Source organism: Mesoplodon densirostris, chromosome 14 (genome assembly GCF_025265405.1).
Source record: "Mesoplodon densirostris isolate mMesDen1 chromosome 14, mMesDen1 primary haplotype, whole genome shotgun sequence".
Taxonomy (NCBI): Eukaryota; Metazoa; Chordata; class Mammalia; order Artiodactyla; family Ziphiidae; genus Mesoplodon; species Mesoplodon densirostris.
Window position 1 is genome coordinate 48,781,677 of NC_082674.1, and position 14,641 is coordinate 48,796,317.

The following is a 14,641-nucleotide window of genomic DNA, read 5'->3' on the forward strand; positions in this document are numbered from 1 at the left end:
GCTCATTCTTTTAATCTGTCATTGATACTCTAATCCAATCTGTAGTTCTCTCTTCTCTAATCTCTCAATATTAAATCCTTACTAATCTATCTATATCTACTCTGGTTCCCTTTCAGTCTTTTCTCCACATTGTAGTGTAGTGATCTGTTCAAGATGTAAATCTCATTATGTGTTTCCTGCTCCTCAACTATACCTCAAACTTCTAAACTCTTTCATGGAGAGAAATTCTTAGCTAGATTTGCATCTGGCTCTTTATCATCTCTTCAGCTGTTTTTGCACAAGCATTCCCTTTTGTATAATTACATTGTACATTCTCATCATACTGTCCACCTCTCCTTTTAACACTTGTGATAATTACAGTTTTACACCCCATATGAGTATTTGATGAATGTCTGATTTCTCCGCTAGACTATGAAAGCAGATACCTTGTCTTTGTCTGTTTTCTGTCATTATTTAATTTCACTACCTAGAATGTGAAGGATTCTATTTGTTTTTAAGTAGGAAATAGATATTTATTTAATTAACTGATCGATTGCTGTAAAGAGACCTCCATCGTCACTAGGACAATTTATTTATTCAACATCCATCTCCAAGAGCTTTCTGGTCAATTGATTTTGGATTTAGACCCTCTAATATAATCTGACTTGGAAGTTTATAGAGAATATTGTGTAGCTTTCAAATGACAAGTGTGGGGATGTTTCAAGTATCTGTCAACACATTCATGTGAAATCATATGAAAGGAAGATTCAGATTATAAAGCAGTAAAGATACACTTTGAAATCAGCAAGGAGTAGAACATTGGACTGGTTGGATATCTTTTTTCCCCACTTGCAACATAATAAGTTACTTATCTAATTGAAACCCTCATTTTCCTTTTGTGCTTTTCTGTTTCTTATGTTCTGTTGGGTTTAAAGATGTATTTGGGGCTTCCCTGGTGGCGCAGTGGTTGAGAGTCCGCCTGCTGATGCAGGGGACAAGGGTTCGTGCCCCGGTCCGGGAAGATCCCACATGCCGCAGAGCGGCTGGGCCCGTGAGCCATGGCCGCTGAGCCTGTGCGTCCGGAGCCTGTGCTCTGCAACGGGAGAGGCCACAACGGTGAGAGGCCCGCGTACCGCAAAACAAACAAACAAACCAAAAAACAGCAAGAAAATTTAGCTGGAAATTATTTAAGGTCACAGAACACGGTTTGGAGGATTAAGCATCCACATGGGTTTGCAAATTTGCTGTTCCACATCCCGAGCCAGAGGTGGACCTGTTTAATATTGTCAGGCAGGAGAAAAAGGGTAATAGAAAAAACACTGAAGTTTGGTTGATTTCAGAGCCTCAATTGTCTTAAAAAAATTAAACCTTGTCTAGTGAGTTCAAGAAAGATTTAAGAATATACACTGCATCATGTTTAAACAATCTGAGTGAATGAAAGAGAAAAGTGTCCTGGGGGTGGGTAGAGGGAGGGGAGGAAAGTGGGGAGGTGACACCTGCAGAGGGGAGGGGCCCTCAGAATGGGTCTTGAACTCGTGTGGGTCACAGACCCTCTGACAGCCTGATGGAAGCTTTCTCAGAAAAATGATACGTGATTTTGCATATAGTCTCTGAAACACATCCTCATTCACAAGCTGCAGATGATAAACCCCTGGGTTTGGTGGGAAGTACCTACCAGCATCAGGAGACCAGTGTTTGTGGACAATCCTTTGGAATCCTTACAACTTTTAAAACTTTGTGGTAAAATGTACACAACATAAAATCCATCATTTCAAGCATTTTTAGATGTATAGTTCAGTGGGTCTGTAAACATCTCTTCATGTCCCCACGTTCAATTCTTTTGTAGATATACCCAGAAGTGGAATTATTAGATCATATGGTAACTGTTTAATTTTTCGAGGAATCACCACACATGTTTTCCACATCAGTTGTACTACTTTACATTTTAATATAACATAGGGTTGTAATAGGGAAGAACATTTTATATTCTCAATCACTAAAGGGATGTTGCCTATAAGCTTAAATTGCACACAATGGCCCATCTCGGACTCCTGCCTCCCGAGAGATTAAGGTAAATGAGCATTCAGCTAAAATACCTGTGTTTAGCTCCCAGGAAACCTCCTGAGCAGGCCCACCTGTGAGTGACTGCACGAGGGAGAAATTAACACCTCCCCTCCGGAGGCTGACAGGAAGTGCTTGGTTTTACGCCCTCCCCTTTTAGTGTAAAAGGACCGTGAATTCTGACTCAGCAAGATGGTTCTTTGGGCGTCCAGCCCGTCATCTTGCTCTGCTGCCTTCCCAGATAAAGTCACTCTTCTTTGCCCCAGCGACTCGCCTCTCAATTTATTAGCCTGTCGTGTGGCGAGCAGTACAAGCTTGGACTTGGTAACAAATTTTGAAGAAGCCACCCAGGAGCCTTGCTGCTCGTGGCCTGCCAGCCTTGGTTGGGGAATTCTGGGGTAAGACCTTAGCAGCTGCCGGGACCCCGTGTCCTGAGGGTCTGCCCTTCAGAGTTCTCTGAAGCAGCACCGGCCGCCCCAGCGCTTGGCAGAGGAAGGAAGGAATCCACGTTTGGGAGCCGACGGCCTCCGTACGGTAGGGTAAGTGGCTCCGGTGTGTACAGCCGGGAAATTGATTCCTCTCCGTTTGGGGCTTTTTCTCTGGAATAAGCCAGTTTGTTTCGTATTGGAGTGGGGTGTACCCTGTTGGAGAGAGGAAAGAGTTGTTGGACTTTTACCCGATTTGTGAACTGGTTCGTTTGCTTCTCTGAAGGCTAGCACTTGTATGCGCTGTTTGTGTTTTATCTTGAATTTCTGTCTCCAAAAATGGGGAATGTTTACCACCAACTAAAGATTCTAAAGAATATTCATCGCCCCCGTTCAGTAGGAAATAGCCAGGGCAGTCTTTGTCCCTTTTCCCACAAGATTGTAGACTGGACGTTGACAGTGGGTTATGGTAATGGGGAAGAACCTCTGTATCCTGTTACTAGTTAATGACTAAAGCGATGCTGCCTAGAAGCTTAAATTCTCCATAACGGCCCATCTCTGGGACCCCGGCCTCTCGGGTAATGAGCATTCAGCTAAAATACCTGGTTTAGCTCCCAGGAAACCTCCTGAGCAGGCCCACCTGTGAATGACTGCAGGAGGGAGAAATTAACACCTCCCCTCCGGAGCCTGAGGGGAACCAGGAAGTGCTTGGCTTTAGTCCCGCCCCTTTTAGGATAAAAGGAGCCTGAATTCTGACTCAGTCAGGCAAGACGGTTCTTTGGGGGGACGAGTCCACCATCTTGTGGGTTTGGGGGCTCTCTGAAGGAAGTCGTTATTCTTTGCCCAGCAACTCGTCTCTTGATTATTGGCCTGTCCTGTGGCGAACAGTATGAGCTTGAGTAACAGAGTTCCATTAAAACTTTTGTTTTGGGGCTTCCCTGGTGGCGCAGTGGTTGAGAGTCCGCCTGCCGATGCAGGGGACAAGGGTTCGTGCCCCGGTCCGGGAAGATCCCACATGCCGCGGAGCGGCTGGGCCCGTGAGCCATGGCCGCTGAGCCTGTGCGTCCGGAGCCTGTGCTCCGCAACGTGAGAGGCCACAACAGTGAGAGGCCGGCGTACCGCAAAAAAAAAAAAAAAAAAAAAAAAAAAAGATGTATTTGCTGTTTTGGACACTTGCTTTGAGAAAAGAAGCAGGGAGTTTCTACTGCCTTCCTCCTCAGGAAGCAAAGACCATTGCCTAGATTCAGTATTGTACTGAGTGGACCAGGGTTAGGGCCAGGACTATTTCTCTCCAGCCTTGGGTACCATAGTGGTAAAAATAGTTTGCCATGGGGTCGGAGGACAGGCTTTTCTCATCCTTTCTTCTACACTAGGACTGGACCCCTTCTTCTTTTTATACTTTCTTTAGTTTTTTACTTCGTAGGTATGGATAATCCACTGCCCCTGCGGTTCCCTTGGGACTGCTGCGTGGGTGAAAATGAAATGATTATATGAATAAACAGGAAAAGAAAATTTTAATTAATATAAATAAGTTAGTTTCTTTTTTACTGTAAAGAGGTCTGGGTTCACAGTTTATATCTAATATCAACCAAAATTGAAGTATCAATAATTTCTTTGACTAATAGCATTGCTAACATCAAAGTTTTTGGAGATTGCTTAAGAAAATTGTGCATGAGTTGGCTTAGCTGTGAAGTAGAATTTATATAGTTTAGTAAATTTATAACATACTTTACATCTGTTAAGTGAATTAATAGAGAAAAGACAAGTTGATAGAGTTAGGAGCAAAGGAAAAATGTTAGGAATAGTAATGAGAGGACATAGCGTTTTGGTAAATATACTGAAAATATACCTGAAGAATTTGATCATAATCTAACTGACAGTTTTCAATATTAGTTTGACCTTTTTTCCCTTCACTTTCCTTTTTTTTAAAAAAAAAATTTTTATTGGAGTATAGTTGCCTTACAATGTTGTGTTAGTTTCTGCTGTACAGTGAAGTGAATCAGCTATATGTATACATATATCCCCTCTTTTTTGGATTTCCTTCCCATTTTGGTCACCACAGAGCACTGAGTAGAGTTCCCTGTGCTATATAGCAGGTTCTCATTAGTTATCTATTTTATGCCCAGTAGTGTATATATGTCAATTACAATCTTCCAGTTCACCCCACCCCCCCCTTTCCCCCTTGGTGACCATACATTTGTTCTCTTGCTCTGTATCTCTATTTCTGCTTTGCAAATAGGTTCATCTGTACCATTTTTCTAGATTCCACACATATGCATTAATACATATTTGTTTTTCTCTTTCTGACTTACTTCACTCTGTATGACAGTCTCTATGTCCATCCATGTCTCTACAAATGACCCAGTTTTGTTCCTTTTTATGGCTGATAGTCCACTGTATATATCTTCTTTATCCATTCATCTGTCGATGGGCATTTAGGATGCTTCCATGTCCTGGCTATTGTAAATAGTGCTGCAGTGAACATTGGAGTGCACGTGTCTTTTTGAATTATGATTTTCTCTGGGTATATGCCCAGTCATGGGATTGCTGGGTCATCTGGTAGTTCTGTCTTTAGTTTTTTAAGGAACATCCATACTGTTCTCCATAGTGGCTGTGTCAGTTTACATTCCCACCAACAGTGCAAGAGGGTTCCCTTTTCTCCAGACCCTTTCCAGCATTTATTGTTTGTAGATTTTTTGACAATGGCCATTCTGACCGTTGTGAGGTGATACCTCATTGTATCTTTGATTTGTATTTCTCTAATAATTAGTGATGTTGAGCATCTTTTCCTGTGTTTGTTGGCCATCTGTATGTTTTCTTTGGAGAAATGTCTATTTAGGGCTTTCACCCATTTTTTGATTGGGCTTTTTGTTTTTTTGATATTGAACTCCATGAGCTGTTTGTATATTTTGGAGACTAATCCCTTCTCTAATTCCTTAACTAATCCCTTCTCAGTTGCTTCGTTTGCAAATATTTTTTCCCATTGTAAGGGTTGTCTTTTCATCTTGTTTATGGTTTCCTTTGCTGTGCAGAAGCTTTTAAGTTTCACTAGGTCCCATTTGTTTATTTTTGTTTTTATTTTCATTGCTCTAGGAGGTGGGTCAAAAAAGATCTTGCTGTGATTTGTCAGAGTGTTCTTATGTTTAACTCTAAGAGTTTTATAGTGTCCATTCTTTCATTTAGGTCTCTAATCCAATTTGAGTTTATTTTTGCGTATTGTGTTGATTTCATTCTTTTACAGGTGGCTGTCCAGTTTTCCCAGCATCACTTACTGAAGAGACTGTCTTTTCTCCATTGTATATCCTTGTCTCCTTTATCGTAGATTAGTTGAGCATAGGTGCATGGGTTTATCTCCAGGCTTTCTATTCTGTTCCATTGATCTGTATTTCTGTCTTTGTGCCAGTACCATACTGTCTGGATTACTGTAGCTTTGTATATAGTCTGAAGTCAGGGAGTCTGATTCCTCCAGCTCTGTTTTTCTTTCTCAAGATTGTTTTGGCTATTTGGGGTCTTCTGTATTTCCATACAAGTTGTAAAATTTTTTGTTTTAATTCTGTGAAAAATGCCATTGGTAATTTGATAGGGATTGCATTGAATCTGTCAATTGCTTTGGGTAGTATAGTCTTTTCCACAATATTGATTCTTCCAATCCAAGAATATGGTATATCTCTCCATTTGTTTACATCATCTTTGATTTCTTTCATCAGTGTCTTATAGTTTTCTGAGTACAGGTCTTTTACCACCTTATGTAGGTTTATTCATAGGTATTTTATTCTTTTTGTTGCTATGCTAAATGGGGGTGTTTCCTTAATTTCTTTTTCTGATCTTCCATTGTTAGTGTACAGGAAGGAATGCAAGAGATTTTTGTGTATTAATTTTGTATTCTGCAACTTTACCAAATTAATTGATTAGCTTTAGTAGTTTTCTGGTAGCATCTTTAGGATTTTCTATGTATAGTATCATGTCATCTGCAAACAGTGACAGTTTTACTTCTTCTTTTCCAATTTCTATTCCTTTTATTTCTTTTTCTTCTCTGATTTCCATGGCTAGGACTTCCAAAACTATGTTGAATAATAGTGGCGAGTTTGGACATCCTTGTCTTTTTCCTGATCTTAGAGGAAATGCTTTCAGTTTTTCACCATTGAGAATGATGTTTGCTGTGGGTTTGTCGTATATGGCCTTTATTATGTTGAGGTAGGTTCCCTCTGTGCCCACTTTCTGGAGAGTTTTTATCATAAATGGGTGTTGAATTTTGTTGAAAGCTTTTTCTGCATCTATTGAGATGATCATATCGTTTTCTTTAATTTGTTAATATGGTGTATCACATTGATTAATTTGTGTATATTGAAGAATCCTTGCCTCTCTGGGATAAATCCCACTTGATCATGGTGTATGATCCTTTTAATGTGTTGTTGGATTCTGTTTGCTAGTATTTTGTTGAGGATTTTTGTGTCCATGTTCATCAGTGATATTGGTCTTTAATTTTCTTTTTTTGTGATATCTTTGTCAGGTTTTGGTATCAGGGTGATGGTGGCCGCGTAGAATGAGCATGGGAGTGTTCCTTCCTCTGCAATTTTTGGGAAGAGTTTGAGAAAGATGGGTGTTAGCTCTTCTCTAAATGTTTGATAGAATTCACCTGTGAAGCCATCTGGTCCTGGACTTTTGTTTGTTGGAAGATTTTTTATTGCAGTTTCAATTTCATTACTTGTGATTAGTCTGTTTATATTTTCTATTTCTTCCTGGTTCAGTCTTACAAGTTTGTTCCTTTCTAAGAATTTGTCCATTTCTTCCAGGTTGTCCATTTTATTGGCATAGAGTTGCTTGTAGTAGTCTCTTAGGATGCTTTGTATTTCTACAGTGTCAGTTGTAATTTCTCCTTTTTCATTTCTAATTTCATTGATTTGAGTCCTCTCCCTTTTTTTCTTGACGAGTCTCGCTAAAGGTTTACCAGTTATGTTTATCTTCTCAAAGAAACAGCTTTTATTTTCATTGATTTATGCTATTGTTTTCTTCATTTCTATTTCATTTATTTCTGCTCTGATCTTTATGATTTCTTTCCTCTACTAACTTTGGGTTTTGTTTGTTCTTCTTTCTCTAGTTGCTTAGGTGTAAGGTTAGGTTGTTTATTTGAGATTTTTCTTGTTTCTTGAGGTAGGAATGTATTGTTATAAACTTCCCTCTTAGAACTGCTTTTGCTGCATTCCATAGGTTTTGGGTTGTCATGTTTTCATTGCCCTTTGTTTCTATGCATTTTTTGATTTCCTCTTCGGTGTCCTCAGTGATCTTTTGGTTATTTAGCAGTGTATTGTCTAGCCTCCATGTGGTTGTGTTTTTTACAGGTTTTTTTTCCTGTAATTGATTTCTAATCTCATAGCGTTGTAGCATTGTGGTTGGAAAAGATGCTTGATATGATTGAAATTTTCTTAAATTTACTGAGGCTTGATTTGTGACCCAAGAAGTGATCTGTCCTGGAGAGTGTTCCATGTGTGCTTGAGAAGAAAGTGTATTCTGCTGTTTTCGGGTGGAATGTACTATAAATATCAATTATGTCTATCTGATCTATTGTGTCATTTAAAGCTGTGTTTCCTTATTGGTTTTCTGTCTGGATGATCTGTCCATTCGTGTAAATAGGGTGTTAAAGTTCCCCACTATTACTGTGTTACTGTCGATTTCCCCTTTTATGGCTGTTAGGATTTTCCTATGTATTGAGGAGCTCCTATGTTGGGTGCATAAATATTTACAATTATTATAGCTTCTTGGATTGATCCCTGGATCATTGTGTAGTGACCTTCCTTGTCTCTTGTAACAGTCTTTATTTTAAAGTCTAATTTATCTGATATGAGTATTGCTACTCCAGCTTTCTTTTGATTTCTGTTTGCATGGAATATCTTTTTCCATCCCCTCACTTTCAGTCTGTATGTGTCCCTAGGTCTGAAATGGGTCTCTTGTAGACAGCGTATATATGGGTCTTGTTTTTGTATCCATTCAGCCAGCCTGTGTCTTTTGGTTGGAGCATTTAATCCATTTACATTTAAGGTAGTTATCGATATGTATGTTCCTATTACCATTTTCTTAATTGTTTTGCATTTGTTTTTGTAGGTCTTTTTCTTCTCTTGTGTTTCCTGCCTAGAGAAGTTCCTTTAGCATTTGTTGTAAAGCTAGTTTGGTGGTGCTGAATTCTCCTAGCTTTTGCTTAACTGTAAAGCTTTTGATTTCTCCATCAGCCTGAATGAGATCCTTGCTGGGTAGAGTAATCTTGGTTGTAGGTGTTTTCCTTTTAGCACTTTAAATATATCCTGCCCCTCACTCCTGGCCTGCAGAGTTTCTGCTGATAAATCAGCTGATAACCTTATGGGGATTCACTTGTATGTTCTTTGTTGCTTTTCCCTTGCTGCTTTTAATATTTTTTCTTTAATTTAATTTTTGTTAGTTTGATTAATAGGTATCTTGGCATGTTTCTCCTTGGGTTCATCCTGTATGGGACTCTCTGTGCTTCCTGTACTTGGGTGGCTATTTCCTTTCGCATATTAGGGAAGTTTTTGACGATAATCTCTTCAAATAGTTTCTCAGACCCTTTCTCTTTCTCTTCTTCTTCTGGGACCCCTATAATTTGAATGTTGGTGTGTTTAATGTTGTCTGCAAGGTCTCTTAGACAGTCCTCATTTCTTTTCATTCTTTTATCTTCATTCTGCTCCTTAGCAAATATTTCCACCATTGTATCGTCCAGCTCACTTATTCATTCTTCTGCCTCAGTTATTCTGCTATTGGTTCCTTCTAGTGTAGTTTTCATTTCAGTTATTGTGTTGTTCATCTCTGTTTGTTTGTTCTTTAATTCTTCTAGGTCCTTGTTAAACATTTCTTGTATTTTCTCGATCCATGCCTCCATTCTATTTCCCAGATTTTGGATCATCTTTACTATCATTACTCTGAATTCTTTTTTAGGGAGCTTGCCTATTTCCTCTTCATTTATTTTGTCTTATAGGTTTTTACCTTACTCCTTCATCTGTAACATATTTTTTTGTCACCTCATTTTTTTTTGATGAGTATGGCTGTGTTCCTGTCTTGCTGGTTGTTTGGCCTGAGATGTCCAGCACTGGAGTTTGCAGGCAGTTGGGTGGTGCCAGGTCTTGGTCCCGAGATGAGGACCTCTGGGAGATCTCACACTGGTTAATATTCCCTGGGGCCTGAAGTTCTCTGTTAGTTCAGCAGCTTGAACTTGGCGCTCCCATCACAGGAGCTCAGGCCCAACCCCTGGCCTGGTCATACAGGGATACCTCCCATCCCCTTAGGTGTCAGTGGTCCCCCACTAGCGCCCAGTAGTTGCTCTGTGAGAATTGCTCTGATGCATTCTTCTGTACTTGTGAGGACATGCGAACTCCACGTTCTTCTACTCCATCATCTTGACTCCGTTCCCCCTGGGCCATCCTGGAGAAGAGGGATTGAAGCCAGGGGAAAGCTAGAGCATGGGAGACCTGTCAGAAGGCTTGTTTGATGAAATCGGGTAAAGGATGGTGACATTCTGTACCCGGGCTTTACCCGCGGTGGGGCAGTGGGCACCTTGGGCAGCCAAGGTGTGCTTCCACCTCTCACTGATTGTTGATTATCCTTCCTGTAAGCACCTGGACATTTCTGCAGCATCGGCTCCTCAGACCAGCCAGATAGCTTCCATCAGCTCTTTCAAAGCTGGGGGAGGAACAGGTTGTGCAGGCTCTGGGTTCAGCTTGGCTAGTCTATCCCAAAAGGAATAGCATGTGTTTTGGGGAACACAAAGGGATGCTTTTCTCTTTCATAGTTACGACACTGTGGTTATAAGGGACTTCATATGTCTTCTACAATAGCAAAGAGAGGAACACACTGTTTTCTTTCATTTCCAATATGCTAATTGGTACAAACTGCTCTCAAAGGCGTCTGCATGCCAAATCCAGAAATTCTATCTGCATATTCCACTGAAGATTAAGTAGCCTGTCACAGTTCTTTATTTCTTTGATGGTTGTTGAGCTGCACCCCACTGGCCTACAAGGCCTCTACTTGCCCAGCTTCAAGACTGAAGATAGAGCTCGGACAGAGACATTAGTGTTTAATGGATGGGGGAGCATACATGTCTGAATCAAGGTCCTGGAGCAACCCCCCACGGTTTGTGGTGGACAGTGGACAGGATGTGGTGGCCGACTTTGCTGGGGGGGTGGGGGGAATCCTTTCAGTATCCTTTAAACATCATCCTGACAAACAACACAGTGCCTTGCCTATTCTAGCTTCTTGATAAATAAATATTGGTTAGTTGAATGAATAAAGGAATAAATGAATGAAGAGTAAATAGTTGAATGACAACATTCTAGACCTTCACAATATGAATAAATATACATGTCAACTTCTCTTATCAAGATTTGCATACAAAGTAATCTTTTAATAATTTAGATAATGTAGATGAAATGATTGATTTGATTTAAGAATTTGAACAGTGGAATTTTCATAAGTTGGATTACTGTATCTAAAAATGCAAATGGTAAGTAATAAAATGAAGTAAGATAACTTGAAATTGAAATGAGCTTATGTTATGAGATACATACTCTTTAATTTAGGAATAGTTGATTGCTAGGCTCAGGAGATGATTTTTTAAAGACTTTATTCTCTTTCTAACTTGATTTATTTTAGAATTTTGCCAAGTAGAAGTTGTTTTGAACTTTCTACTTAAAATGAATCAGTGTTTACTTCTGAATTATCATAGATTTTAATTTAGCAAAATTCAATCAATGGATTATACTATATATCATTTATTGGGTGTAATGCTATATATCTAGAAAATAGGTTCCCCTACATTTGTTTGGATCTATGTGATTGATATAATCTGTTGGTTTCCGTGTTTGAATGTTTGAGTATGGTTTATGGTAAAGAGTATGGGCTGTGGTGTCAGATTTGAGTTTCAATCCCCAATCTGCTGCTACTTAGTGAACAAATTATTCAACTTGTTAAACCTTAGAAGCATCTTGTATAAAATGGAGGTGATACTTACCATAAGAGGTTCTTAGTCCAGTGTCTGGGATATAGTAGGCATTCAGTAATTGGGAACAACTATTGTTTTCCTCACTGTCTTTTGTTCTGCAGCTTTCCCCATAAATAACCCAGATAAAGATGCAAGACATGTAATAAAAGTGGTAAGTATTGCTCTTAAATTTGTGTTTCACATATATTTGACATTTTTATCTTCTGCTTTATTCATTTCATTTTTGTAAAAATGTTTCTCACCTTAGTTTTCATAATTTTAATTAACAATACATCTAATATTATAATTTTCACATTATTAAAATGTAAAGACTGGAGAATTTTGTTCTTCTGCATTGACATTTATCATCCTTGTGTCTTATCTAGCTCTCTATCTTCTGCCTTTCTTTTCCTCTCTGCTCTAGATGATAAAGTCCTTAAAGGCAGGAATGAGGTTTTATTTTTGTTTGTATCCCCTGTGGCTGGTACTATGAACAAAATATTGTAGACACTCAGTAAAGGTTCATGTATGAATGAACCACCAGGGTAGTCTGCAGTGTACCCACCCTGTTATACATGTTAGTACACATTGAGTGTCTGTGTACGTGTACAGTTCTCAGTGTTTTTAGTAAGTTCTTTCCATAAGAAGACTACTTTCATGTCTAAGACTGTATAGAGATAGCATTACAAAATGTTAAAAATGAGGTTCTTTGTTTATTTAGTGCTTTTCTGAGATTTTTGTGATTCAAGTACTATTATATATTACATATGTATACTCATTTTCACAGTTGAAATACTAATTCCATCTTTAAATTTTTTTTCTAATAAAATTAACTGTTCTTTTCTTTTATAGGAATATCAAGAAAATGGCCCATTATTTTCAGAACTTAAATTTTATCAAAGAGCAGCCAAAAAAGACTGTAGTAAGTAAAATTAGCAAAGTAAGCTACTTCCATATGTATGTTTGCTAAAGTGGCTGTTAATATTTTTGTCTTTTTCTGGCCTTATGGAAAATTCTTTTCAATTAGGAATTTTTATTGTAAAATGATACAGTTATTGTTACATAAAAACAAAACACATGGTATACAAATCTTGATATTATATACATAATTGGTTATATATTTCAAGTCAAAGTTATTTCTGTTACTTTACATAAAATGTTGGATTGTTGATCTAAGCTACCAAGAGTTCTCTAGGTATAAAAGATAGTAAAATGAAATTGTTTCTTTCACAAAAAGCCATTTGGATAAAAAGGATATAAGAAAAAGACAATAAAATGGGCAGTAGATTATAAAGAAAAGGAATGACCATAGAATAGATTCGGGCATAGTGTATGGAAATGATTAAACATTAAGATGATTTAGAAAATACGTTTAAAATGTTAAATATTTGTATGTTGAGTAATTAATTGGAGCTGGATATCAGATGTAAGAACTATCAGTTAGAGGATTGGAATATGAAATAAATATGAGCAGAGCTAAGAAGAAAAAAAACATGTTATAAATACTGTATGATATAGATGGACTAGTAAAGCTTAAAGGAAATTGATATGAGTATAATTAAGGTCCTTTACATTATGTTTAGGAAAGAGAATGATGAGTCTAACCTCAATAGTTAACTTTGTTTTCTTTAACGAAACCTTCTGAGCATTAAGACTATAGTCTTTACTAACTGCTTAAACTATGTCAGAGTGACAAACAGAATCCATTAAACTTCATTGCTTATCAGTAGAGCTGTCTTAAACATTAAGCATATATGGTAGAAAAATGAAAAATTAAATAAGCTGCCTGATTATTTAAGTGGATTTGATTTTTTTTAAACAAAATTTAATCAAAACAGTTTCAGTACAACAGTTTCAGAGTAAGATGATTTTTCTGCCTAACTTTTATTTATTTATTTATTTTGACTACTGTGGCTTTAGACTTTTAGTAATACAGAAGAAAAAGCTGTCTTTCTACTGATCCTTTGGTGGTTAACATTTTATATTTAAAAATGTAACAAACATATAAGGGAATTAATTTTTTTAATGAATAGAAACATTTGTGTAAATGATATCAATGCATTTTATGACTGCTATTTTTGTTTTTGTTTTTTATTGCATATTTTATTTTTTATATTAAAAAAAATTTTTGTAATATAGTGGATTTACAATGTTGTGTTAGTTTTTGCTATACAGCAAAGTGAATCATATATACATATATATATTATATATATATCCACTCTTTTTTAGATTCTTTTACCATATAGGTCATTACAGAGTATTGAGTAGAGTGACTACGACTATTTTTGTTTTGGTTATAACTGATTTAAAATTTTAAAATGTTAGAAATCTGTGTATGTTTTTATGTTAATTATAGTGATAAATAGAATTTGCAACTATGAGCTAGATATATTTGATTTTTAAAAAATGTTTTTAGGAAGGTCTAATTTCTATTTAAGTTAGCTAAATAAAGCATCTACGCAAAAGTAAGAAATACCTTTCTAAAAAAGTGTACCTTTTTTCCTGTGAAATTTGTCTTTGCAGTCAAAAAATGGATAGAACTCAAACAGCTTGATTATTTAGGAATTCCTCAGTTTTATGGATCTGGTATTACTGAATTCAAGGGAAAAAGGTAAAATGGAATTATTATAATCAAATATTGTCCTGTAACTATTTCTCATGTGGTCTATTAGTTATTTATTGCTATATAACTAATGCCCTAAAATGTGGTGGCTTATAATGACAAACTAATATTATCTTAGTTTCTGTGGGTCAGTTATCTACGTATAAATGGCTTCCCTAGATGGTTCTTGCTCAGGACTTCTCATGAGGATATAGTCAGATGTCTTTTGGGCTGTAGTCTTCTCAAGGCTCGACTGGGGAAGGATCTGCTTTCAAAATCACTCATGTGGCTATTGGCAGGCCTAAGAAGATCAGCTTTTAAATTCTCTCACGTGATTTGTTGGCAGGCCTCACTTCCTCACCATGTAGGTCTCTCCAGAGGGTGCCTGAGTGTCATAAAGGCATGGCAGCTGGCTTGCAGTAATTGAAAGAGAGAGAGAAGGAGAAAGAGCACACACAAGAGCATGCATCCAAAAAGAAAGTCACAGTCCTTTTATAATCTAATTTTAGATGTGATAGCCCATCATTTCTATTGTATTCTTTCTGCTAGAAGCAAGTCATTAAGTCTACCCCATATTCAAGAGAGGAGAGCTAA

At 37.6% G+C, this 14,641-nt stretch overlaps 1 protein-coding gene across 2 annotated transcripts in view; it reads left to right on the forward strand.

Annotated features, from left to right (window-relative positions):
- Window positions 1-14,641, forward strand: part of VRK2 (VRK serine/threonine kinase 2) — a 99,732-nt gene that overhangs the window by 28,100 nt on the left and 56,991 nt on the right. For both annotated transcript variants that reach the window (XM_060117289.1, XM_060117290.1), the window contains exons 3-5: window positions 11,568-11,617; window positions 12,298-12,367; window positions 13,969-14,056. In XM_060117289.1, the coding sequence (XP_059973272.1) occupies window positions 11,568-11,617; window positions 12,298-12,367; window positions 13,969-14,056 (208 nt within the window). The remainder of the gene's footprint in view (window positions 1-11,567; window positions 11,618-12,297; window positions 12,368-13,968; window positions 14,057-14,641) is intronic.